Source organism: Chaetura pelagica, unplaced genomic scaffold, assembly GCF_000747805.2.
Source record: "Chaetura pelagica isolate M959 unplaced genomic scaffold, ChaPel_1.0 scaffold571, whole genome shotgun sequence".
NCBI lineage: Eukaryota > Metazoa > Chordata > Aves > Apodiformes > Apodidae > Chaetura > Chaetura pelagica.
In genome coordinates this window covers 473,813-500,691 of record NW_009952064.1, presented here as the reverse complement: position 1 = coordinate 500,691, position 26,879 = coordinate 473,813, and the positions used below count along the sequence as shown (strand labels likewise).

Here is a 26,879-nt window from a genome sequence, read left to right as displayed (position 1 = left end):
CTCTGAACCTTCTGTCCCCAGAAGTTAGAGGAGTCCAAAAAGGCTGCATATAACCCATCTGGCTGGGAAAGTGAGATTTTCAATGTCCTATTCCTGAACAGCCCACTCGGTTAGTCTCTCTATTTTCTTAGGAGGGTTGTATGAAAATCTGAACAGAAAGCTCATTCTTTACAGGCACTTCTATTTTCTTTAACATTGCAATGGCCAGCGAGGATTTTGGGTCATGTTCAACAAAGGTTCACTGTGGTTCCTCTAAGTGTTTGCATTCACTACCTGTGTTTCAAACCCTTTGTACCTCATCCTTTCTACCACTCACGCCCACGTACACTCCTCCTTGAAGCTGCGTGGGTGCCCATCACCTCCTTTCCTCAATTCCTGCTCTACAGGAGTCTGCACATTGCCACAGACCTTTGACCCTTACTTCTCCAGGAACTTAGAATGCTGAAGATACAGGACTGGGCCTTCTGCACCCAGATGGGGCATGCTCCCAAGAGCTGCACCCTTCATTGTAACTGTCCTTGCTGTGCACTCCCAAGCAACCACAAACCCAGAAATAATGAAGGATTAAAGTGCTTCTGTTTTCCAAGTCAAGTGCCCCGTGTGAACCCAATACAATATTCAAGTCCAGACCCTTTGGCATCACAAAGTGTTTCCAAATTGCAGTACCCTATGATTAAACAAAAACGATCTGGAAACCAATAAGTGAGCTTCAACCTCAATAGAAAAAGGGGAAATAATACCACTGTCTCCCCACTTTCAAACGTTTCTAAAATGGATAGAATAAAGCACAAATTAATCTTCTTCAGTAAAAGGAGAACAGCTACAAATTGCTGTTCTGCATCAGTAATTTAAGCTTTTCCTACCAAACGAGAAGAAATCTTGCATTTTCAAAAGTCTTACTCGTTCCTCACTGCACCAAACCCAGGATGTTTACTTTTTCTGCATTTCAATCAACTGAGTAAATAAAACTAGACTGGCAAAGCTCTGCTCCTGCCAGCACAATACCGCTGTGTTAAATCAAGGATTTAATTTAAACATTTCCGCAGAGGATTTCTGCAAGTTCTGTTTAACCTTTGTGTTCAATTTTCTACCTAACTCTGAGGATTTTTATTTTTTTTTATGATTTAAGAAAACCCACAGGACTGAAACAACAAGCTAATCTGGGGGCTGGGATTAGTCATGTCTCTTTAAATAAAATACATATGTTGAAGCAAGAAAATGAGCAGATAATCACTTACACCCATACAACATATGGGGAAAGCTGGATATGGCAACAGTTTGTAAAGAAGGCATATTTGCAAAAGGGTCTTCTCAAGTTTTGTGCCTGATGCTCCTTGCCCCTCACCTCCCCCAGCCTGGGCCAAACTCCCTAAAAGAGTCCAGACTGGGCTTTGCAAGGTCTCATAGAGTAGTAATCAATGCTGAGTCTTTGCATTTGGCTCCTAATTCTTGGTTTTTAGGTTGCACATTCTCAGATTTATTTCTGTCAGCCTGTAAGCAAGAGACTCTCATGGAAAAAATAAATAAACCTAAGAGTACGGTGTGAGTTTTGTTTCAAGTCAGAAACTTGAGAGAACATACACTTCTTAATTTATCCATTAAATCAGGGCCATGTGCCTCTAGTCCTGGGCCATTTGAAGCTCCAATGGCAGCCAGCAAGCTGAGGGGGGCTCATTTGGGGATTGGTTTCTGAAAGCTGCAGAACAGGATGTTTCTGCATCATCCCCATGACTGGTATTTCAGTATGTGTTCTTGTGAACCACAATACCTAAACATTCTCCCACATGTTGGGAATAAACACTTTTCTTTTTTTTCCAGGGAATTTCAGTTTTTGGATGTAGTGCTTATTCTATCATTGCAGAAGATGAGATGGGAGCAAGAGGGAAGAAAGGTGCACCAAAACTATAATGATTAATTCCACAATTAAACTACCTAAAATCCCCTCATTAATGGTGCCTCTCTAGCAACAAAAGGAGATCCCAGCTAAAACTCTGGTTCTCTCTCTCTGAAAGAAAATTAAATTTCCAATATGACTTCTCAGTGGATTTCTATGGCGCTGGAGGAGCTTTTCCAGCAAACCCAGGACTACAGCCCAACATACTCCTCTTTGAAGAGGTCCCCACAATTTATGCTTTCTAAAAAGCACCCAGAAAGCCCATGGCACAAGCTAAGCTACACCCTGGCTGAAACAAAAACTGCAATAAAGAGGGACAAAAAGAGAAGTGAGCCGACAAAGCCCTTCGCCTCCTACCTTCTTTCTAGTGGGTCTGCAACCACGCTTGGCAGCTACGGCCCGACGTGTGGCCCTTCCAAAGTAAATAAAATAAAATCTCGTTGCCACATACTGCAGCACAGAAGAATGTCAGGAAGTCTGGTCTGGCCAGGGGAGAAATGCTAACAAACCCGACCGCAGCCAGGCAGAGCTGGGGGGAGAGGGGACAGGCGCCTGTAGGAACTTCAAAGGAAAGGTTACGTCTACGGGGAAGAGAAAGGATGGCTTCTTGTCTCTGCTAGGGGAAAGGAGGTTTCAGCCTCTCCCCTCCGGCCATTTGGAGATGCCCTGTGTAAGTTCAGGTGTGGCAGCTGCTTGGCTCTTTGGATGAATCCTTTCTATCGGCGTATAGGACTTGACTTTTGGTAACTGCTCTCCTGACGTTCTACCATTTTTCCGTGTCAGTAAGTAATGCACCCCATATTGTGCACAAACAACACGCAGCAGAGATGGGGCCTCAGACTTCAGAAGATATGGTGAAAAGCACATTTGGATTGCCATCATTTTAGCCTCTCTTGTTTTGTTGTTTTTTTCTTTACTAATGCCATGGTGACTCGAATGAGCAGTATTCAAATGGCAGCAGAAGCAGCACTGTGCTGCCACACAGCACAGAGGCATCTGGGCAGGGGGTTCCTTTGAAGCCTTCCATTTTGCACACAGGATGGGGGTCAAGCTTATGGAAACATGTGGATTGATTGTCATGCTGCAGCATCTGACACAGGTTGGATGAAAACCTGCCGTGCGAGGACCACAAGCAGCCACAGTACCTGTCTGACCACTTGGAAAAGAGTTAATGGATGGAAAACAGCAGAACAGTGCTGGATTTTTCACATACAGATGGGTTTTCCTTTGTCATATAATGCTTCCTACAGGAGTGAAAATATAAGATCTGGTGTACTCCCATGGATGACTGTCTGAGACATTCTGCACATCTAACATCTACCCCACACAATGGAAAAGCACAAAGGAGAGACTTCTAGCTGCTCGACTCCAGAAATCCCTCCACTTGGCAGCAACCTCCAGTAAAACAGTCTCACAGCTGCTCTAAAGTATTCCAGCTGGTAACACGTCCTTGTAAGGAGCCATCTGCTAGCAAGAGTGCATCAATACCACACTGATATGCTTATAATCTCCACCTTGCAGATTATAGATGCAAGCAACACAGGAGCCTTTTGCCATCCAAAAATGTTGCATAGTCCCTGGCTTGAAAGATCTGTTGTCCTTGCAAGCTTGTAAGAACTGGGGGAATCAATCCTCCAGAACTATACCTTCCTGGGTACATTTACTGATAGGGAATCAGTTTGTCCTCATGAGCTACTTGGTGCAGCTTTGGAATCCCCCCCATGCTCTCAGACAGCCACGGGAGAGACACAAGACTCTCCTCACTGCCCACCTCTGCTCACCTACATTTGCTGACAAGCTGCGAAGAAATGAAAGCGTCATGGCCAAAGTGGACCTTGAGCACCCAGAAACAGCCATTGGGAAAGGCTGCCCTGCATTTGGGGAGGCATAGGAAGAAGCTACACCCACCACCCATGAGACAACTACTTCAGCATCCTTGACTGTGTTGCTTCTTACTAAAGAGATCTTTAAAGGGCAGCAGAGATCCTCACCCTGGCTGAACCTGTAACATTTCTGTTGAGACATAGCGAAGGCAGAAGTCAACTCTTTTGAAAAGGTCCCAGCTAAAAGTGTGCTGCGCCTGGGGACGGTAGTTGTTGTGAAATGGGAGCTAGTGTGCTCTCCTGGCATCACCAGCAGACACAGTAACTCTTGCAGCTCTGAACAACAGAGCCCACATAAACAAACTCACATCTCCTGGCTGCGTGCCTCAAAAGCAGGACTAGAGCATGAACCTTGCTGTCTCAGAGGGCACAACCCACTGATTTGGCTCAGGACCAGCCTGCCATGCACACAGGGAGGATGCTCTTGGCACAGGGGGAAGGACCCACGTATGTGGCTACCCTACTTCCCTCTGGAAAGTGCTGAGCTAAGCTGCAAATGTTAGTGTGGGTAAAAAAAAACAACCAACCCAAAAGGTCATCAAATCTTTTGCTGGGTAATCCCTGGGTAACCAGTGCTTCACTGCGGGAATGTCAGATTCTCCTGTGCTGGCACAATAATACAGGGACTGTTTCTGAAGGTTAGGGAAGTTTATTTTTACAACTTTGCACAGTGTCTACAAATCTTTCAGCCACACAGCATCTGGTTCAGGCACTGCCCTTTGAATGGCTTTTCTGTTGGTGTAGTAATTAAAGGTATCCCAGGTGACACCTGATGCCTTATCAAGTTCATTAATTTAAGTGGAGTTATTTGGCTCTCTATTTTCTATACTTCATAATGTATTTTTAACCTTTAAAGTGACATAGGAAAGCACCAGATTGCAGGGGCACTTATTAACAGCCTATTAAAATATTTTATGGCCTTTATTTTAATGTTGCCATAGGGAATCGAGCATTTTGCTGCCGTTGAACGGGGTCAGGATTTATGGTGCGAGAGCTTCACCACAGCCTAACACAGAGTCATGCTAGGAAATGAACTGGGAGAACAAACTGCCATTCAGCTTCCTGAGTGCCATAAAGCTGTCACATGCAGATGGCAGCAACAGCCCTCCAACCCAGGCCTTTGCTTTGGTTTGGGTTTTGAGATATAAGCCAGGAGGACAAGATGAAAGGCTCTGGGACCATGCTGATAGCCAGCAAAGGCAGCACAGGTCTTGAGAAACAGATCTGGGTGTCTTTTCACCAACTGTGTGGAGCCACAGAGGTAAGCTCAGAAAGTCACCTGGGCACCTGTGAAATAATGTGGGCAGTGGCTTGTTATTCCAGAGCTGCTGTACAACACCCACATTTTGCAACTGAGAGACAATGACTTTGGAAAAAGACCCTCATCTTACAGAGAGGATGACTACAGTTTTACCTAGAAGATGACCATGATGACCAAAAAGTTTGCAAGCCCCTCACATCCCCAGGAAAGTTTTCTCAAAGGTGAATTCCCTTCTCTGTTAAAAATCTGCACCTTCTCCTAACTCAAGCATATCCTGGCATTGAGACAACACATGCCTTGGACTTAGAGATTTAACTTTTCCTACTTAAGTATTCAGAAGTTCTTGTTTTGATAAACTTCCTAGGGCGAGCCTGGGGTCTTCCCAAGTTCATATTATGTTTCTCTTATTTTTTTTTCAAGCATAAAATATCATTTGCAATGAAGGAACATGTTTGGAAAGGTTTCAGCAACACATGTAAAAGTATTTAATTGCTTGTGTTTTCAAAACGTTTTAATGAATTCAAATCAGGAACAGACACTCATCTGCCAAAGAACCTATAAAATATTTTACAATGACATTATAATTGACGTAACGGGTTGTATAAATTCCTGGCATTTTAAACAAGGGTAGCAGAGATTAGCACAAGCAAGATTATTCAGCAGGCAATTACTATTTCTGCTTTAATTATAAGGGCTTGGGTTTGTTTTTCTCCCCCAAGTTCTTAATTTAAATGTCATACTGTAAGGCTTTCTAGACAGATTTTGTGTGGGTAACCTTCGAAAGGCTGTTCTCAGTGAGCAATCCCACAGCACTAATGCACGACGAGTAGTCACATTAATAAGTGTTATTAGATGTACCATTCCTTTAACACCTCAGTCGAGACCAAATGAAAGACTATCATGCTGGGATCAGTCCTGGACATCCAGGAGGGACTGCTCCTCCAGTTTCATCCTATAGTTCAGCGATGGCAGGAGAAACACACTGCACAGAAGCCTGTCGGTGACCTGAACGGGGACAGACATGGCGAAGGAGGGCCCCGAGAGTTCCTGGGCACACTGTGGTCTCCTGCATTTGTACAGGCATAGGTCCTCTTTCCCCCCAACCCTCAGAGAAGAAACTGCACCTAAGAAACTGAAATTTCCCTCAAAAGGACCATGCCAGGTGGTGGCAGGCCAGTGGCATTGCAAGCCTTGCATGCTAGGTGTTTCAAGGGAAGACTGACAGAGCTTAAATTAAAGCCTTATCTGTGAGAGCAGCTCAGTGGCAAGAACAATAACCTTGCTGAGAACTGCCTGGCAACTGTGCAACTCAGTCATATCTTAATGACCCCCCCCATGCGTCTTTTCCTGCTCCCACCACAGAAGAGAAGGGAGAAACAACTTCCAGCTGTGTAGCACAAGGCTCCTTGTCCTGGGTGGGCTGACTCTCAACAACCCCCCTCCTCCTGAGGTTCTTAAGATGGTTCTAAATAATTATCAGACTTCCTATCCCATCTATACCTGAAATCCCACTTGTATTTTTGAAGTGAGTAATTAAAGCCAGAGGTATTTGAATAAAGAGGCACTGATGGTGACTAATACTCTAATGAAGCAGCTTGCTAGGCAGTAAGGTGCCCAGGCTCACGTTAACCAAGTTCAAGGGCAAAACCTGCCTTGGCTGGCAAGCACATCCTCTGGTGTGGGCACCCCCAGGTAAACTCACGGTAACTTGGCTGAAACTAATCAGATTCTGGGGAGAATCTGAGGCCATTAAATCTGTCAGGGGCCAAAACAAACAGAGGAGAAGTAAGGCAGTTGCCCTCAGAGCAAGGAGAAATTGTAATGATCAACTATTTCAACACCTTCCCTGTAGAGACTGCAATAATTAGCTGGTAATTGTTGGGCATGATTTCCTTTTTCATAGAGGGACTAGGAGGTTACCTGCTTCAATGACAGCAAATGCAGCTTTGCTTCCTTCATGCAAAATTGAATGGAAAATGCCACCACTGGCAGCCAAATCCCAGTAAAGACACTGCTTCATCAGCAGCCATTTGTTGGGACCTACTAGAAACCATCCTGCAGTGCCCTAACCCAATGTATTGCTCCTGCCTGCCACTGCTGCTGGCAGAGTTGGTCCCCCTTTATCCTCCTCAGAGGGGAAAGGCAGCATAAACAGCAAAAGACAGAAACATGCAGAGAGAAAGGGAAAAAAACCAAACCCAGCCACTTACTTGATATTGTCAAGACATCCAGATTCAGGTTTCAGTATGGCAGTGTGATGGAACATTTTATAGAGAGCGATCCCGAGGAAGATGACATTAAGCTGCAATGGGGAGGAAGGAGAAAAAAACAAGGGTTTACGTGACACAGCACAACATGATGGGGAGAAAGTCAGCTTCTCTGTAACAGGAGTTGTTGTAGGAAACTAGCTCTCACTATGGTTTTGTAGCAACTGAATCACAGAAGATTGTCAAGCATTTTCTAAGGTGGTCTGGCCTGTAGACTGCAGGACTTGTGATGCCACAGTGTTAGCAAAGCTGTGGTACTTGTTGCCTATGTTGGCTAGTTCCAACATCAACTGCAGTGCTTCCCATGACGTTTTGGAAAGTTAAAAATATTTGCTATAATGGCTCTTCTTTGTCTGAGAGGTGTACAGTGGTGAAAAGTCATTCCAAGCATCTTGCTTAGCTGGCCCCGGTGTAATGAAGCAAAAAAGACTTCTTCTCTTAATATGTCTTTTCAATATGGTGTAACAGGGGAGATGGGCAGGGAAATCACAACTGCTAAAGATGCTTAGCAGAATGCAAAGTTGAAAAACAAAAAAGGAAAAAGAGTTTCATTTGTTCTGTAAAAGAGGCAATGGTGTTTCAATGCCTCAGTGTTAGCAAGACTGCCAATTCCTGGCATGGAGTTCCTCCAAAAGCCTAGGCCACAGTTTGGTACCTATTCAAAGGGAAGATATCTTGTTGTGAACGAAATGCTTAAGGGGGAAAAAAACCCAATAGCTGTAGCTGGTGGCATGGCCCCCTCACTGGTGTGGAAGGCTTCTTGAATGGCCCCCAGCTGCAGGACAAGCAGGAGAAGAAGGAACAACGTCTGCGTTGAAGTGAGAGCTCCTGGTTTGCTGTGTTAGCCAAACTGTAGTCTAGTCAAAACTGAGAATGGTTTATTTAAGCCATATTGTAGTGATTAAAGTATAAGAAAACTGCAGCTGCCTCTCAGGTTGGGTTCTCTACCTTGTTGCTGTGTTAGCTGATGCACTGGCAATGTGCTAACCGTGACTTCACACAAGCTGCAACTTCTGCTGGGCAGGAAAAAAATTGAATCTCCCATTGAATCTCTCTTCCCGTTTGGACTTGACTTCATTCCTTCCTCCCCAGATTTCCCTATTTTGCATGACCAATGCAAAGCCTTTGAATTCAAAAAGCAGAGAGGCAGAGAGGGGCACCAAAGTAGAGTCTGGCACCTCTAAACATCCGACAGTAGAAACCAAACTCTGCAAGCACCCACTCCGAGGCTCCTCAGCCCATTTTCACCAAGTGTTTTGCAATGCCAAGAGGAGCCTCTCATAATGAGGGTCTAATTGGATGTACCAGGTGGGGTCACAGAAGAACATGCCTTTCTCAAATTAATCTGTGTAAATTAAAGATAAGGAGTAAAGGGACATCAAAAGTTTTATTTCTTGACCTGAGAGATGGAGTAGATAATGAGGAGTTCTTACCATAATTATCAGGGTCGCTGGTCCTATAAAGCTCCAGATGAAGTAGGTGTCAAGTCGGAGCCAACATCTGTAATGAAACACAGGGGAGAGAAGGCATTCAAGGACTGCACGCAGGACATACATCAAGAGTGAGAGAGTGACAGAGAAGAATGTGAACTGCAAAACACGTCGGTGGGAGACAGGAAATATTACATTGCTTGTTCATTTAAATGCTGAGTTATGTGCCCAATTTCTGACAGCGCTATTGATGGAGTAAGATAATTACCTCTGGAGGAAGCAGGGAGAAAATGACACAAGGCCTAGTTGCTAAAGGCTTTCTGCATCTGTTGGAAAAAAAAAGCCTTCAAACTGTTTATTTTCATGGAAGGGATCTGATGAGCATCCATGGATCTCCCTTTCCTCTTTAAGTTGCTCTGATGCAAGGCAAGCTGTCTGTCAACTGTCAAGTGAGATGACATTTCTCCAGCAAGCAGATCAGAGCAAATTTGGTGCAAATAGAAAGCGGGATTTGGGTAACAGAAGGCTGAGGTTTAATTAGGTTCAGCAACTTCCCCTTTAGAGCGTTTTATTTCCCTGAGCCTCTAGAGTGTTTTGTTTTCACTAATGTTTCGAGGGTTGCATATGGTCTGTGCTATCACATGAAGTTGATTCATGGCCTAAAACTAAATTATTAATCACTTAATTTCAACCGCATTTAATACTCCCCGCATTTTTTAAGGCCCCTGGGAAATTACATTTCCATTCCTGGTTCGTTCTAGGTGACAGGAAGATAAAATGGAAGTGACTGGTTACAAGACAGACAAATATAAATTCCAAGAAAGTTTTGTATAATGTTTGAAATACAAAGAAAGCGTAAAGCCACTCTCATACCAAACACCCAATGGAATTTCATCATTAGGCAAGTGACAGGACCCGTATATGTGAATTTATCATGGTGGAAGAGATAACAGCTCCCAGAAATGACAGTTCTAGTGCACAAGCTGCATGGTTTTTTTCCCTTCCAATGGACTTTGCATCAGGCAAAGCCTTTGCCAGCAGCCTCATGGAAGAGTTCAGCTGGAGTTGCCTGCCAAGAGAATAAAACATGCCCTGAACCTCTACGACTGGGAGAAGCCAAGATATGAATAAATTCAAAGATGCAGATAAAGCTTCTCACTTCCCTCCCTGACCACATAAATTTCAGGCCTTGTCAGTGTTGAAGATGTATCGAGATATATATGGTCATACCACAATTTGTCACAAATTAAAATACTGTCCTTTCCATGACCATCATTCCTGAACTGCCTCTGCAGCTCTTCATCCAAAATCTTCATGTGAGAGCATCAAAATCTTAATGCAAGAGGCAAACAGAGGGTTTCAGAGCAATTACAGGGAAATCTTGTTTCCTCTGTGGCTGCTGAAGTTCAAGGTGATTTAGATGCAGCAGGTAATAGAAAAAACACGAGTGACTAGAAACTACTTGAGTCTGCTTTCCTATAGGAAAGGGTTTATGCTTTCATGACATCTGTGTATCACTTGTAATAACTTCTGAAATGTCACCTAATTGCAACTAGATTTGACAAAGGAACAGACGTTTCAAGGATAATGAAGTCCCTGTGAAAAGTGCTCTTCCCCATCCCTGAAAAAAGGTGTTGGTGTAGCAGCAGCTCACACATTACATGGCATTCCAGACTTTATACCAGCACCATCCCTTAGGAAAAATGTGTAACTACTGCTTATTCTTCAGCTGCCACACATAAATCAGGGAATATGCAGCTCCACAACTTTTTTCTACTGATAATAAGAGTGCTGGTGTGTGGGAAAGGACTCACAGGGTTGTTTTGTTTCATTTTAAACTACAATATTTTGAACTTTTTTGACAGCTTAGCATTCAAAACATTCCCTAACCCCTGCTGCACAGGAGTTGGGAACACAGTGTATTTTAATCGCCAAGCAACTTGCTGTTCCTTCAGCACAAAGAGGGAGCTGGCACTTGGAAGGCCCAGGGAAGAGAAAAGACATCAACTCTCTCTCTTCACTCCTTCAAGCATTCTGGCCAGCCATATGGTCACATCTGATGCAGCTGGTTTCAAGTATAGACTGGGACACGGGGGAAATTGGTGAAAGCAAAGGGAAAAGCTGTGCTGGGCTGAGCAAAGAAGTGTGAAGCAAGTGGTTTTCTTTCCAGTCAGCCAAATGGATGAAATTTTCACCCCGTTCCCCTAAAAAAAAATAAATCTGTCTCTGGTTGTGGACCACAAAATTCAGTGACAGGAGATGGATGCTATGGATGGGAAACAAAAAGAGCCGGGTCCTGCCCTCAGGATATGTGGGGGACGTGGAGCAAAAGGGTTCTCTTTCAATGAGAGACAGCTTCATTTAGGGACAAGTACAGCTTATGAAAACCAGAAAATGCCTTTTTTTTTTTTTTCCACCTGTCTGCACACTTTAAAGAACGTGATGTCATTTTTCAGGTTTTTTTGAATAGAAAAATCACCTTTCTTTGAAATCGTGTATGACACTCAGTCTTGGGTGACTCAATGGAAAGCTGCAGGCCTGCCTCTAAGCTGCAGAGGGACTTAAAAAAAGCCAGGGTATTTTTTTTGGTAATCAGGAAGGGATGCAACTTTGAACCTGTTTAAGTCATACCTCGTTAAAAATGCAAATTAAGACCAAAACATCAAAACACAGGCATCCCGCCAGTTGCATTGAGGAGCTGTAAATTGCTAATCAGACAAGTACCACACTGAGCTTTTCTTTCCTTAAAAGACAAAAAACCCACATGCACAATGAGCTGCATAAATGAGCTCCTCAAAACAAGGAAGCAATCAGGCAACTCACTTCCCAAAGTTGCTAATCTTGGGCTGCCGAGTTACTTCTGCCCCCCACGTGCAGCTGCACCATGAACACAGACTTGCTGTGTTACAAGTTTAGACTCAGCTGCCATTAAGCAAATGCCCTGCTTCAGGGCTCAGTACAAGGCAGAGCTATTATCTGAAAGCCTGTGGATGCAGGGAGTGCTGCTCAAAACCCCACTGCTTCTTCCAAGACTTATACCACCTTATTCAGTGCTTGCAATGAGCTCCGTGATGCTGCTTTCCTTTTATTTTTTAATTTCCTCCTCTTCCACAGTGGCAAGTCACTATATTCACCTAAAGCTTTTCTCAAGTAATAAAGACTACAAAGAGTTTGCTCTATTTTCTGCATGAAGAGAAATCAAATACTAAACTATCCCTGGTGTGCACTAAATATAGCCAATAAACAATCATTAGCTGCCATTGGACCGTAACATTTGAAGAGCCCTAAACATATCATGTTGTTCACGGGAGCTCAGCAGTTTGTTTCACGTGGCTGTTCAGCCTCCTTGCCTGGGTGCAGTAACTGGAAATGTCTGCACAAGACATGCCTTTCAAGGGTGCAATATAGATTCTCCTCAACGCAGTCCAGCATCCACATTGCTCATGCTTTCTCTTCCAAATACCCAGCACGAGCACTGAAAATAAGCCTAGCTCAGTGGAGGCACCCAAGACAGGCCATATTGTTAGAAGCTATTTTCCAAGGAACATTAACATGCATAAAATGTCAGCAGCTGGCTGATGGACTTGGAAGCTGTGTACATACACCAGGCTTTCATTTTGCTTTCTGACAGCTGGATGGCTTACCATGTATAGCCTGCTTTATAGCATCCCAAAAGTGGGCAGAGAGAGGGAGAAACAATAGAGAGATTCCTGTCACGATGAATCTGATCACCAATGAGTGAATATACCTGCAAGTCTGTTTTCTAAAATATATGGAACCATTCAAAGCCTAGCTGCTTTCCTCTGAGGTCTTTAAGAGGTATTGATATGAAACCCAGGACAGTATGGGAATATGGAATAGCTTCTTGCTGTTGATTTTGGGCAGCCTGCTACTTGTGTGAGTCATCTTAAAGGGAGGCTGCTAAAGTCTTAATCTAGCTTCTCCTGAACCATCATGCAGCATTTTCTCTTTTGCAGCAAGACTTGAGATACAGCCATTTAAGACTCAGCAGGTGAAGACCTGGCCTGTAAGAAATGGTGTCTTGGAAGTTCACGTGAGCATTGCCAGAACCACTTTGGCAATGTTGGGGCAATCACAGTCCCTTCAGTGGGGCTTCCTGCTTTCTACCTTTACTTACAGTAAATGGAAGAAATTAGAAGAAGGTGAGATGCAACACTTCTAATTTATTTAGAGGAAAGGGCAAACATGGCTGAGCTTGTTCATATGAATAGTCCCTGCTGGCCTGAATGGGATGATCTTTCCATGGAATCACTACACTGCTGCTTGGTTATAAAAGCAAATCAATTTCCTAATATGAGTTGCTTGACCTGCTCTGAAACAGTAACAAAAAAACCCAAAACAACCAGTAAACGAAAAAGGATCAATTCCAATCCTTGGAACAATTAAGTGTAGAAGAGTATCCTTACTGGGTAGCTACTCCAAACTGCCAATGTGAGTACTAGGACATAGGATGCCTCAGAAAATCAAAAGCAGCAAGTGAAGAGAAAAAACAGAGAGAGAGAAACAACTGTCTGTTCCTGGCTACGTAATCTGGGCATTTGTTACAGGAAGGTTGGATTTAGAAAGGAAAATGAAATCAAGAAAACCTACATTGGGTGTCTAAGCAAATCATCGTGAGACGTATGAATGGTGGCACCACATGCCAGGCAAAAAACAAATAACACTAACAGCTCCATAAGTCCTGCTTAAGCAAATGCAATAAATAATGGAGGGAGGCAAGTAATATATTCCAGAAGATGTTTTACAAAGCCCGGCAAAACCAAGCAACTTCTTGCAATCAAATTATGTATGCCTGGCATATAGTTCACTACAAATTCTAATCAGTTCTACCCTTCTAATAACATTATACAGAAAAATACATCATCATCTATCAAGCAGATGGAGCATGATAGTTATACAAAACATATTGTATGTTTTTTATTTTCCACTTTGAGAATGTGATAAAAACGTGCACTCTGGAATTAGAGAGTATAAGTAAATATTTTAGGCTCTGCAAATAGCTGTAAATATTTATTTGCAAAATATTATATATACACGTTTAATCATTAAAAATACTACTTTGTGCTGGGGGGAGCAGCCACTAAAACACCAGACTGAGTACTGGACTGGTGGAGATACAGCTCCAGTGATGGCAGATGTGTGGGAGCATCTCAGCTGGCTTTCCAGGGAGCCAGGCTTGCAGCTCCTTGGGCTGTAACATGTTTGAGGTCCAGTGTGCCCCATGTGAAGAGACAGGTCCTCTGTAGACACACCACAGTAAGAGTCAATTTGTCTAAAGGGACAAGGCAGAATGTTTCAGTATCTGATTCAATGGGGGCTTATATATTGTTCAAGAGGGGATGTGAAGAGAAGAGTTAATTGGGGCAGAAAGCAGGTGGCAGCTGATGGAAACAGTCTTCTCCAGAAACTGTAATCAGCTGTTGTGTTATTTTTCTTTGCCCCCTAGGCCTGTCAAAGTTGGTTAAACTGCTTGGGATAAATTGGTAGAGATCCTTGAAAACTTACTCCCTCTCCCCTTAATCTGTGTGGGCCATTTCCTTTCCACAAAGTATGACATTTTTACAAATTCAGGTTACTCTTCTCCTCATGGGAGGAGAATGATGCAAATATCCAGTTGGGATGCAAGCCTAACAGCTGGCATGGTAATGGATCACGAGCAGCTCTACTGCTCTGCAGATTTCCTTCCACAAGGAATCAGGTTCATATATAACAATAAGGTTTCAGGCAAAAATTTTGCAGTTGAATTTAACAGAATATCAACTGCTGCTGTGGCCTGACCTGACCTATGCTAAAAAAGAGCTTTTAAAATGCCAAAGGCTCATAGCTTCAGATTGAGCTCTTAATTCAGTTAAAATGACAGGGGGAAGGCAGGCTGACAAGGGAAAGCAACAAGAATTTAAAATGTAGTCAATAAGAACACACTGTTAGTGCTATTGCAACAAAGCTGATAAAGAAAATCAAAGGCTCAATGTTCCCTTTGTTTTCCATTAGATGGTCTTGCATGATCATTTAAATTGTGCTTTGATACCAGCTTCAGCATTGTTGAGAACGTTTCAGAATATTCATAAGGATAAATGATGTAGCTGTTGTGATTTGCAAAGAGTCTAATGCATTCCACTGTTACCACCTACTTTGCTTACAGGCTCTGCTAATTTGATAGAACACTTTAAAAAGAGGAAGAAGAAAGCAGCGTTTCATCATCCAGACTCTGCTTAGAGCAAAAGGGTAACCTTTCTGATACAGTACCAAACTGAGACTTGGGACAGCCCCCTCTCCTGATGTGATGACATTTTCCCTGACTGACTTCCCCAAGAAAACACCTTTGCAAATAATTTCCCAGTGGGGAGTTTGTCCTGCATCACCACAGATTGTGTCGGAGACACAGAGATAAGGCAAGGCTCCTGGGCTGAGTTTTGATTGCATGCACTTCCTTGGCCCACCAGGTCTCTGGGCTCTTCACTTGCCTTTGTTGTCCCCACTCCCATCCCTCCTGACCAGATCCAAGCAGTGCCAAGGCCCACTCACACTTTATCTGTGCCATAACTCCGGTAGTCCACTGCTGCTGATACGGCCACAATCAGGGCAGGCATGCCATAGCCCACCAAATAGAAGTACTTCCTCCGGGAGTTTTCACTCTCAAAAACCTCCACCAGCATGATGTAGAGCTGCACCCCTTCCAGGAACATCCAGGTGAAAGCTGCCAGGAAGAAGAAGTGCAGGAGGGCAGCAAAGACAGCACAGGCAATCTGCATGAAAAGAGCGAGAGAAGGGATTTGTACCATGCTGAATTAATGCAACAGGCAGGATTACTCTTCCTGGGACGTTAATGAGGGAGTTCTGATCTTCTCCAAAGGAAGAATATAGGAAAATGTGTGTGAACCATATTAAAACAGACACATCTCTACATATATATATTAAGTGTAAAGATACAAACGTAGGTATGTACAGTCTGGCAAAGAAACATATGAAGATTTACACAGGATAAGCACATTTTTACAACCTGCTTATTAAACATGCACACGTGCTTTATTTACAAATAATGCACATAGAGCCTCTGAAATCACAGCAGGCATCAGCATTTGACTCCCAGCTAACAAACAGGGCCAAATCCTCTGAGGACTCACGCATGGAGTTAAGGCAGTGCTAGAATATATCTCATTGCATGATCAGACATCCCATACACACTGAGACAAGAGCCTGTGGTGGGAGCACAGGAAGCTTTGCCTCTTACCGGCTGGTCAGTCCGGTTGATGCCGATGAGGAAGAGGAGTTCTGCCACAAAGAGGCTGATGCACAAGTTCTTGTGGATTGTATTGCGGTCACTCTGCAGCCCACGGAAGAAGCAGAAGGTGAAGATGCAGATCAGGAGGCAGACCAGTGAGAGCAGGATGCCAACCCACGTGATAAAGTCCAGGAGCAGGTCATGGACTGCATCACTGTGCTGGAGGTAAAACAACAACAACAAATAATAATCAGTTGCATGTTGCATGACTTCTAATTCATCCCAGACACAGAGTGAGGTTGTCTGAGACCCCTCTCCAAATTTTTGTATTCGCTCACCTGTGAATCACTTGCTGTGACACAAGGGACCAGTAGCAAAAAGACTAAATGGACCTAGATTTGAATCTTGTATCAAAAAAGCTGCAACCTGAAACACAGACTCCAAAGTCTTGTGTGCGGCTTCATTTTCAAAAACACAGCAAAGGAACAGACACACAGCATAAAGGACCATGGAACACTGTGATTCAAGTCTAAAAATTCCTGTAATGCTAACAACATTGTGGAGATTACAACCACAAGTCCATTACTAGCATTTACCAACAGTGAAAAAAGGCTCTCTTTAAACATTCATAGAGATGTATGAGCTTGAAGGCTTTGGATAGAAAGAGACTGCTTAAATGCCTTGTGTTTTTTATTCAATGGGAAAGGAGAAATAAAGTTTGATTTTCATTTTTCAAACCCTGGAGCTTTATTTAAAAAAACCCTGGCAAGTCATACTGGAATGCTACCCTGAAAAATATAAAGACCTTTTAAGATGAATTTGCTTTTGAATCGTAACACAACAGTGATTTGAAGACAGACTGCAAAGCGACTGCTTCCCTGGGATGAACTTCTAACATGGCTTCACCCCCAAGCCATGCAAACTTGGCCATTGCAGTGGCAAAGTCAGGCAACTCAGGAAGGAAGTTTTGTGATGGGCAGCAGAGGTGTGTGTTGGCTCTGCTGATAAAACATTGCTGGATTGCTCCTGGGCTTACACTGCTCGTCCTTCCCAGAAAGAGCAGGGGGGTGCTGGGACCCTGACACTGAGGGCATCTCATTACCTTACTCCTTATTCAGGCTGTAAAGCTCACCCCTAACTCCCCAGGTTTCCATCAGATGTGGTCAAAGCAGAGATATCATTACTTAGTAAAAGGTAAATAAGAAATATGCACTGAGTCATAAGATGGCTGCTCAGGGCTAAGCGGTTAAAGTCAATGAGCTGATGGAAAGATTGGCTGGAAATCTCTGAGGGCTTTTCAAAAAGACCAGAGGGGCTTGAAGCCCAGCTTTGTGATCCACCAGGCTGTATTATTTTTGGTATTCACATTCCCCTTCACCTCTGGTATTTTGATGACTTAGGTGTTACGTAGGCTGGCAAACAGAACAGTGTCACACTTCAAAAAGCCAGGACAAACTGGAAACATTTTCCTCCCCATGGGATAAAACCTTGTGACAGATGGGGGGAAAAGGTGATTAATTTATCCATTTCCTTTGCCTGCTTGCCAGTGACAAAGCCACATCAAATGTCAAGCCTTTCCTGATATACACTCTGCTATGTCAGCACCCATGAGAAACAACTCAAACCTTTCAGCTGTTTGGGTTTAGCAGCATGAGTGATAGGCATCAAATGATAATGAAAGATGGGGAGAGACTTTCCCCTCCATCTCATCCATGTGGGAAGTTTTCTCTCCAGTGACATTTGGAGAGGGAGACATGAGGGCTCCTTTCCCCAAATGTTCTTGCCATTCTTCCTGAGTATTCCCGATATCTAAGGAACTAGGGGTCAGAAACCCAACAGAGAGGCAAGAAAACATTCTGTGCTCACTGTAGATCATGACAGAAATGCCTATTCCAGCCAGCTCCTCCAGCAGCACCCAGAAAAATGAGAAGATGAAGCACATGTCATTTTCCTGGCGCCTGTGCATTGCTTTATCTCAGTGTCATTCCAGCTCATCCATTCCTCTTAACTCAGTGAGAAAAAATGTTAATGCAAACCTTGCACCTTGCAAATCATTCTTTCTTTTGTCTGAGGCTGCTGGGGAAGGGCAGGGGAACATTTCCCTGAACAATCCTGCCAGCTCCACTGATTAGGTCCTTCTGCCAGGCTGAAGTGACCAGGAGCTCTGGGACTGGGTGAGCAGGGCAAGGCAGCTAGTGTGGGCAGATGTAAGGAGAAGAAAATCAGGCAGACTTTGGCCAGATGCATCTATCCCATCCAAATGCCACCAATGCCACAGATTCATCTACCCCAAAAGAAAGTTAGTCTGGCACAGGGAAAGGCTTCCGAGGGCTTCTTCCTCTATAGGAGATGAATTTCACAGGTCTCAGCTCCTGTACCTCTATCATGAAAACATAACTCTGCTGGCTTTAAGACACAATGCAGGAATTGGGGGTGCTTTTGCTCCTGGAGAGGGATCCAGATATTTAGGTTCACAGTCTTCCTCAGGAAAGGGTTGCTTGCCACTAAGCTCACCATGCTCAGCAAGAAATGCAAACCAAGAAACACAGACTTCACTGCTGTATTATTATTATTATTATTATTATTATTGTTATTATTATTATTAATATTAATAATAATAACAATAATAATAATAATAATAATAATAATAATAATAATAATAATAATAATAATAATAATAATAATAATAATAATAATATTACTATTACTACTCTTCTTTTTAATAGTAATCATAATGATAATACTGATCATATGTACATAACACCCATCCCTGGAATGCTGGGAAACAACCATAACAACAACTCCATAATTACAAACTCCCTCCCCAAACTCAACAAACTCACAAAAGAACAAACAAAAAAAGGATTAACAGGAACAAACCAGGAACAAGAGCCATTTCAGAACACCTTGGAAGAAAAAAAGAAAAGGAATTTGTAGCTTTTCTAGTAAACTCTAAGAAAAGTGAGCTGGATTTCACAGGATGGGTGTGCTCCATACTGTTTGGGATGGCCAATTTCAGGTGCCACAACAGAGGAGGTCAGGGAGGAGATACTAAGCAGTGGCAACCTTCCCATGGCAGTGCCAACTGGTCCCAGGCCAGGCACATCTGGAGCTTTTACCTTAGCATGTCCAACAAAAGGGAATTTTTTTTGCTGGAGACTGAAACTGAGCTGCCACAGGCCACAAAGCAGAATAATAGTGGTAATAATAGTGACATTCACTCCTCAGTGCCATGAGATGATCCTTCCCATCACCTGATTGCTAAAGGAGCACCATACCTGCTTTACACAGTTTGTATTTGGTGTTCCACTGTTAAGTATGATAAACAGCACACCAAGATTCTCTACCTGGGTCGCAGCCTCCAAGCCTGGTCCCTCAACCACAGAGACATGGAAGAGGAATAAATCTTCACTTTACACTGCCCATCAGGGTTCACTGCTGTCTGTCCATTGCCAGCTCTCCACTGCTGACACTCTCTTGGGACAACTCTACATGGCTGGGCAGGTTGTGCACAGCACCTTGCCACTCCTCCCTGCAGTGGTCCTCCCTACCACCTGGCACTGCACTGCTTCTTTCCAACACACAGCCAGTCCTCCCCATGACCCAGAACCATGCAGGACCTCCCCAGCACGCTGCACCACGCTGCCAGCCCTTCCCATGCACAGTGAGCTCCAAAAGCCCTTGAACATCAGCAGAGGCTCTGAGCAGCATCACTGGGTGTCCCAGCAGACAGGTTGCAGTGGACAGCTGATCCTTTCCGTGCTCAGCACTGCTGGAGCACTCCCTGCCTGAGGATAAAATAGGTCTGACATAGGCACTGATCTAACCTTCCAGCACCCCACAAGCCCTAGGGTCCCCAAGGCATGCAAATTACATCCCAAACCATCAGTGTATTATTAACAATCAACTCTTGGTTCTCGAGATTCTCCCCAAAGTCCTGAGCAATCAGGAGAGAGACTATGGGAGATACCAGACACCAGTCCAAGGGGTAATTTCCTAACAGCATCAATCAAACACCACCTTGCTCAAATGCTCTGGCTCTCAAGACTGGTGCTGCATGGCCCAGTATACAAGCCAAGGAGGTTTGCTACCACTTAGCTATGTTAGTTTCACAGGTAAACTGACTTGTAGACTATTTTAAGAACAGGAACAACTAATTGAAAGAAACAAAATCATAGAATCATAGATTCATAGAATGGTTTGGGTTGGAAGGGACATTAAAGATCATCTAGTTCCAATCCCCCTGCATGGGCAGGGACACCTCCCACCAGACCAGATATCTCAGAGACCCATCCAACCTGCCCTTGAACACTTCCAGGGAGGGGGCTTCCACAGCTTCCCTGGGCAACCTGGGCCAGTGTTTCACCAGCCTCACACTGAATAATTTTTTCCTATTGTCTAACCTAAATCTCCCCTCTTCCAGTTTTATGCCATTGCCCCTTACCCTCTCACTACAAGCCCCTGTCAAAAGTCCCTCCCCAGCTTTCCTGCAGCCCCTTCAGGCACTGGAAGGCCATTGTAAGGTCCCTTCAGAACCTTCTCTTCTCCAGGCTGAACAACCCCAACTCTCTCAGTCTTGTTAGGAGAGGTGCTCCAGCCCTTTGATCATCTTAATGGCCCACCTCTGGACACACTACAAGAGTTCCATCTTCTTCCCACGTTGGGGACTTCAGAACTGGACACAGCACTCCCGGTGGGGTCTCAAAAGAGCAGAATAGGGGAGAATCATCTCCTTTGACCTGCTGGCCATGCTTCTTTTGATGCAGCCCAAGATAAGGGTTTCTGTATTGAATATGTATTACATGTATGATTTAGGCATGAGCCTGACTCAAAATCCAGTGAAAGAAGACTTCCCTGGCTTTGGTATAAAGCTTTGCTTTTGCTCCAGTGGGCCTAAGAGTGGCAGGAGAAGAGTCCTGATGGAAACCTGTACAGGAGGAGTTAGAGGACCCCTGGCAGCAACCACAGCAGGGTGAACAGACAACCTAGATATTATCCAGACTGGGAAAATCAATGAGCAGCTCTGGCAGTGCCTGTATACCAGAGCTGAGCTAATAAAAACAAATCCCAGGGAATGTAAGCTTATGACAGAATGGCTCTCCCTGAGATGAACAGCCATTTCCTCCCTTATTAAAAACATCAGTAGAAGAAAACAGAAGCCAAACCAAGCTGCCAGCTGCAAAGGACACATGCCTTTGCCTAATCTGTCCCTCCAGGAATGGAAAGAGTAATACGTCTGGGGGTGGAGGCATAAGCAAGCAGTAAATAAAAGCACAGTGTCATCAACTAGCTCAGATATGACTGCCTGGTGCCTGGTGGGAGCTGGCAGTGTGCTGGGCAGGGCAGAGACCCAAGTGGGACAGATTTGAACTCCTGTGCATTGCTGATGCTCCTCCTCAGATCTGTAGTTATCAGGGGCTGTGTGGGCTCCCTCTGCCCTTTTTCCTCCCATCACTGGTGTTGAGAGAAGATTACTGCTATGACCTGGCTGCAATGCTTTGTGGCTCAGTGCAAAGAACTACTTAAGAAGCAGATGGTTTTGTACGGGTGCCAAAAGCATCAGCTGGGCTACACAGACTGGGAGGAAACGCCAAGGGCTCCCACAGCTGCCTAATGTCATTGCCTGCTGTGGCTATACAGACATGAGAGGTTTCAAGGGGGCTTTCCCCCCACTCTGGCCAAGAAGGATAGGTGCTGGGGGGATCCCATTGCTTTAGCACCCTTTCTCTCCCTCTTCCCCAAGGATGCACTGAGGGAGGCAGGTATCTCTGCTCCACAACAGACACAAGACCCACAGAGCTGGTACCTATCCCCCCTGTGCTTTGCAAAGGTGATGCTGTCATGGGCACCATTAGGTTCTAGCCCAGAAATAAAAAGAGCTTAATTAACACCTAAAGTCCCTGGGCAACATCACTGTCTTCTGACCATGGCCATTTGAAATAAGGCCCAGATCCCCAAGCACTGTTGCAAGGTGGTTTAGCCACCTTTCCTCTCCTTGTCTTAGTCCTCAAAGATGCCTTCATATTCTGCACAGGCCACACAGACCATCTTCCTCCTTCCTTTGCAAGGTGAAGGCCTCCTAGGAGAACCCTTTCCCACAAACCTCTCCCCAAAATGCAACAGCCTTCTAGTGACTGCTAGGAGCAGCAGTCAGTGCAAGCAACAGAAACCCCTGGGGCCAGAATACAGCAATAGAGGGGCAGGTGTGCAGAGAGACATGGGTACAGACCTCACCTCACCATGTTTTACAAAAGCTACTATGGATACAGCATGTGGCAGGAGCCCAGCATTTCCACTGCACTCACCAACACCACTGCAACTGAGATGCAGTTGAGGTGAGATGCAGTTGTGGAGAGGCAGGGAGGCTTGGGACAGTAATTCCATCCACCATCCTGCTCTCCTGTGCTGGCTGGGTACTTACACATAAGGCACCTCCAACCTGAGAAACCAGCTATGCTGGCTGTGCCAAACTCAGTGTAGACATCTACACAGCTTAGCACTGGACTGGCAATTAAATGACAGGCACCAGCCAAGCTGCTGGCTTGTTAATTTGAGTGCCTGGGAAAAATGTCATCACAGCATCTTCAGCTTCTGCTGTTGCACCAATGGTCTTACTCAGCTGGGACACGGCTCCACCACACCATGGCCACTACCATCATTTTGAAATCTTGTTCACCCTGCTGTCAGCTAGAAAGGAAGGGGGTAGCAAAAAATAGAGCAAGGCCAACAGGAGTTGCTTGAACTGCACATTTTAGGACAGAGGATCAGGAAACCCTGCCCCATGCTGTGTGGCACAACTCCTCACTGTGTCACTAGCCCTGGCTTGCAGAGCGGAGCGTAAAGAAGGGCAACGCTAAGAAAGTAGGTACTCATGGGTCTGGCTAATAGGCTGCTGTGTGCTCCTATTTCTGACACCTCCAAGTGCTGAACTAAGAAATCAGAAATTCAAGGGCTCGGAGTACATCTTTCTGAACCCAGGCTCCAGATGATTTCAGGCTGAACACCCAAAACCTGACAAGGCTGGGGTCACTGCTCCAGGGAAGGACAAGGACCAGCAAGACGTCCAACTTGGCAGAACTAGAAACAGCACGACACACCTGGGGCTCAACCTGAGAACAACGTGTCAAGCTGAGGGTGAGGAAGTCAAGGAACAACCTGGAGTGACTTACTGCCCACCTAAACAAAAAGCCCAAGAACTGCTGCCAGCTATAGCTCTGAACTGACCCCACAGACATAGATTACTTGACCTAAGGTGTCACAAAATGTGCTGTTTACCACTCCTCATTCTTTTGAGTAAATAGACACCACGGATTTCTGTTCCTAACACAAACTCAAATACTGATGCATTTTGAATGTTAAAAACCTCAACGAATACAAGCCCATTTAATTGCTTAATTAAAACAGTTATCATTTAATAACAAATTGTAGTAAGTTACTGTTTGAGATATGTAATACATCATCTTTTTTTGAGAAAACATAAAGCACACTTTTTGTACTCCTTTTGTACCTTATCAGTGTAAAACTATTTGCCTTGCAAAATTCACTGCGTAGCAGTTTCAGTAATTTAATTCTGCAGTTGGGGTGCTTTTGCAAATCCTGCACCCACTTCTGCTTTCATTCACTGCTGCTCAATCCCATAAGTGCTAATATATGGATAAATCAGCACTGCAATAACTTCAGCTTGCCCTTTATATCCAAAATGGCTGTATTGCTTTAGGCAATGGACCACTGCATTCCATTCAGACTTCATATATTTTTATTCCTTTCTCTCCTTAGCTTGCCTTATGCTTCCATTCCCCAAATAATTAGCACAGTGTAACATGTCTGTGATATAGAATAACATCTGAAAGCTTCCAATTAATTGCTACAGTTAGAACACCTCCTTTTCCCCCCATTTTCTCTCTTGCTTTAGTTATTTATTTACTTTTAAAAGAAGAGTAAGCTCTGGCATTTACTACAGTCTGATAAGCAACATTGTTTACCCCGAGGTACCTTGGCTTATTGTGTTTTAGGGTGTTGTTTTTAATTGCATTTTCCCACCAGCTCTGAACTTGTTTTCTGGCTGCGTATTTTTCCCATGGTACATTTAAGATGCATCTGCTATAATGAACAGGATGCAAAGTGCAAGCTTGGATGAAAAACAGCTCGTCAATTTTGAATAATTCTGCAGCAATTACATACATAGAATGACTTTCTTAACTATGGGCTTTGTCCCATGGCATGGGAACAATGATATTTTAATAGCATTTAAGGGCCATAACAAATATCCTACCAATTCAAACAAAAATGACATATTTAACATAGTTATTATCTATGTTCATCCTATCTTATAACTCAGCAAAGTATCTGTCAGAATGTAACCATTTTTTTCATAACACAGGCCAAATCAACTTCTTAGCTCATGGAAACAGTGATTTGTTTCGAGGTCTTAAAATCTCTCTCAAAAGGGAGGTTCTCATTTGTCCTGCTAAATTGTCTGAAAGGGCAACAAAAGCTGCAGGTCTGTAAGGTCACCATTTGCCAGGAGGATGCACCAGGGAGGTCTAGCTCCCAGGTCATTCTGGTCCTACTGTTCTCTGCCCATGTTGGCTGGGGCTCTGACAGCACCTGGAGGAGGACCTGCAGGTAAAGATGAATTGTTCTTGCCCGTGTGCACGGCAGGTTCTTGTTCTTGGGCACCAGTAATCACCCCACTGGAATATTCAGGTGAATAAGAAGCTCTGGCCCTATAATTTTAACATGCAGAAAGCATCTTTAAACTAAAATCTCCCCCTCTTAATTGGGTACTGTCCCATTAAGGCTGGAACGGATCTGAGCAACTTCTGCTCTTGAAGCAAACCAACAAATCCCTGCGCCCATGGTTAGCCAATGTCATTTTCTGCCCCTTCAGACAAAGACATATTGCTGGTTCATGCTAGAGAGCCAGACAACCATCAATCACCTCCTGAGCAGCACCACCTTCCAGCTCCACCTTGCCACGTAGGCTTTGCTAATAATTAAATCCCAGCCTGGAACTTGCAGAGCAGGCACCGAGGTCTCCTGCAGAGCACACGCTCCCTTGCCATGCTACCAGGGAGGGAGAGCATTCATGAGCAGAAGTGACACTTGTCAAATTGGTGCTGGCTTTTGATTAAGGAGCAGGATTCCAATGTCTGCTCCCCGTGACGCCCGGTGTTTAAATCTGACCAACTCAAGTCAGTAAACTAAAAATTCCAATTACAGGACAAAACTGACTCTGCTGCAAAACTCATAGAATATTATTAAGGTATCCTCTTCAGGGATCCTAAAGAATATTATTAAGGCCCTCTTCAAGGACACTGCTGTAAGATGTCCTGCACAAGCACCCAACATCATTTCCCCAGGGACCATTCCACCTCCAAGAAGACAGAAAGGTCCTTGAGGCAAGGAATGGCTTTTTGTACAAGGCATGGGACACCAAAATGGCTCACAACCATGCTTACAAGAAATGAGTGCATGTCAATGAACAACCCCTATTAATTTTTAAACCTCCACCTTTCCAAAGCAGCAGTTACTCATTGCTACAGCATAAGGAATGTCATACAAACAACCTCCCAGATCTGTCAGGAGCCACGTGGCCAGGTCCACCAGCAGACTGGAGCAGAATAATACTGCCAGGAAGAGGACAGGGATGAGCAGCTGGAGGGAAGAGCTGTAGATGTTTGAAAGGTATGCACCTGCCTTTGCCCTCAGTGCTGGTTTTGCCTGGGGTAGAGTTAATTTTCTTCATAGTAGCCAGTATGCTTTGGAATTATGCTGAAAACAATGTAGATAATACAGGGATGTTTTAGTGATTGCTGAGCAGTGCTTACACACTCTAGGCCTCTTCTGCTTCTCCCCCCTCCACACCAGCAAGTAGGCTGGGGATGTACAAGAAGCTGGGAGGGGACACAGCCTGAACAGCTGACCCCAACCAACCAAAGAGATATTCCACACTCTATGAGGTCATGCTCAGCATATAAAGCTGGGGGAAGATGAAGGAAGGGGGGGACATTCAGAGTGCTGGCATTTGTCTTCCCAAGTAACTGTTACATGTGATGAAGCCCTGCTTTCCTGGAGAAGGCTGAACACCTGCCTGCTGAGGGGAAGTAGTAAATGAATTCCTTGATTTGCTTTGCTTGTATGTGTGGTTTTTGCTTTACCCATTACACTGTTTTGATCTCATCCCATGAGTTTTCTCACTTGTACCCTTCCAATTCTCTCCTCCACCCCACCAGGAGGGAGAAGCAAGTGGCTGTGCTGTGCTTTAGTTGCTGGCTGGGGTTAGATTAAACCACCCTCAGACTGGAATGACTGCTGGAGTGGACATGCCAGGAAGCTGTCCATTTGCATCAGTCAGTAAAGTGGAGCCAATTTGCCTCTTAGGGCAATGATACTTTGGCTGCAGTCAAATGATAAAACATGACCTGCAAGTCTTGAGGGCTTTGAATGATGACCAGAAACACCCACCAGCTAATAGCACACTGGCTTGGCACTGGGGAAGCTCCCAGCTGTAGCACTTTCCAACCTGTTGTTTGAGCATGGGCAAGTTTGGGAAGAGGTTTGTTCAGCACTGGCCTATATCTGCACCATGCAGCAGGGATCATAGAATCACAGAACATTAGGGGTTGGAAGATACCTCTGAGGGTCATGTAGTCCAACCGCCCTGTCGAGAGCAGGTTCACCTAGAGCAGGCTGCACAGGATGGCATCCAGGAGGGTTTTGCATGTCTCCAGAGATGGAGACTTCACAACCACTCTGGGCAGCCTGTTCCAGTGCTCTGCCACTCTCAAAGTAAAGAAGTTCCTCCTCATGTTTAGATAGAACTTGCTATGTTCAAGTTTGTGTCTGTTACCTCTTGTCCTATCACTGGGCACCACTGAAACATGTCATTCATATCTGCC

The 26,879-nt window shown here is 44.5% G+C and overlaps 1 protein-coding gene across 1 annotated transcript in view; it reads right to left on the bottom strand.

The window, feature by feature from the left end:
* The window catches only part of LPHN3 (latrophilin 3), a 269,403-nt gene that overhangs the window by 39,175 nt on the left and 203,349 nt on the right, over positions 1-26,879 (bottom strand). The window contains exons 15-18 of the mRNA XM_010004508.1: positions 15,988-16,197; positions 15,282-15,502; positions 8,739-8,805; positions 7,249-7,340 (exon numbers count right to left, since the gene is read on the bottom strand). Coding sequence (XP_010002810.1) covers positions 7,249-7,340; positions 8,739-8,805; positions 15,282-15,502; positions 15,988-16,197 — 590 coding nt within the window. The remainder of the gene's footprint in view (positions 1-7,248; positions 7,341-8,738; positions 8,806-15,281; positions 15,503-15,987; positions 16,198-26,879) is intronic.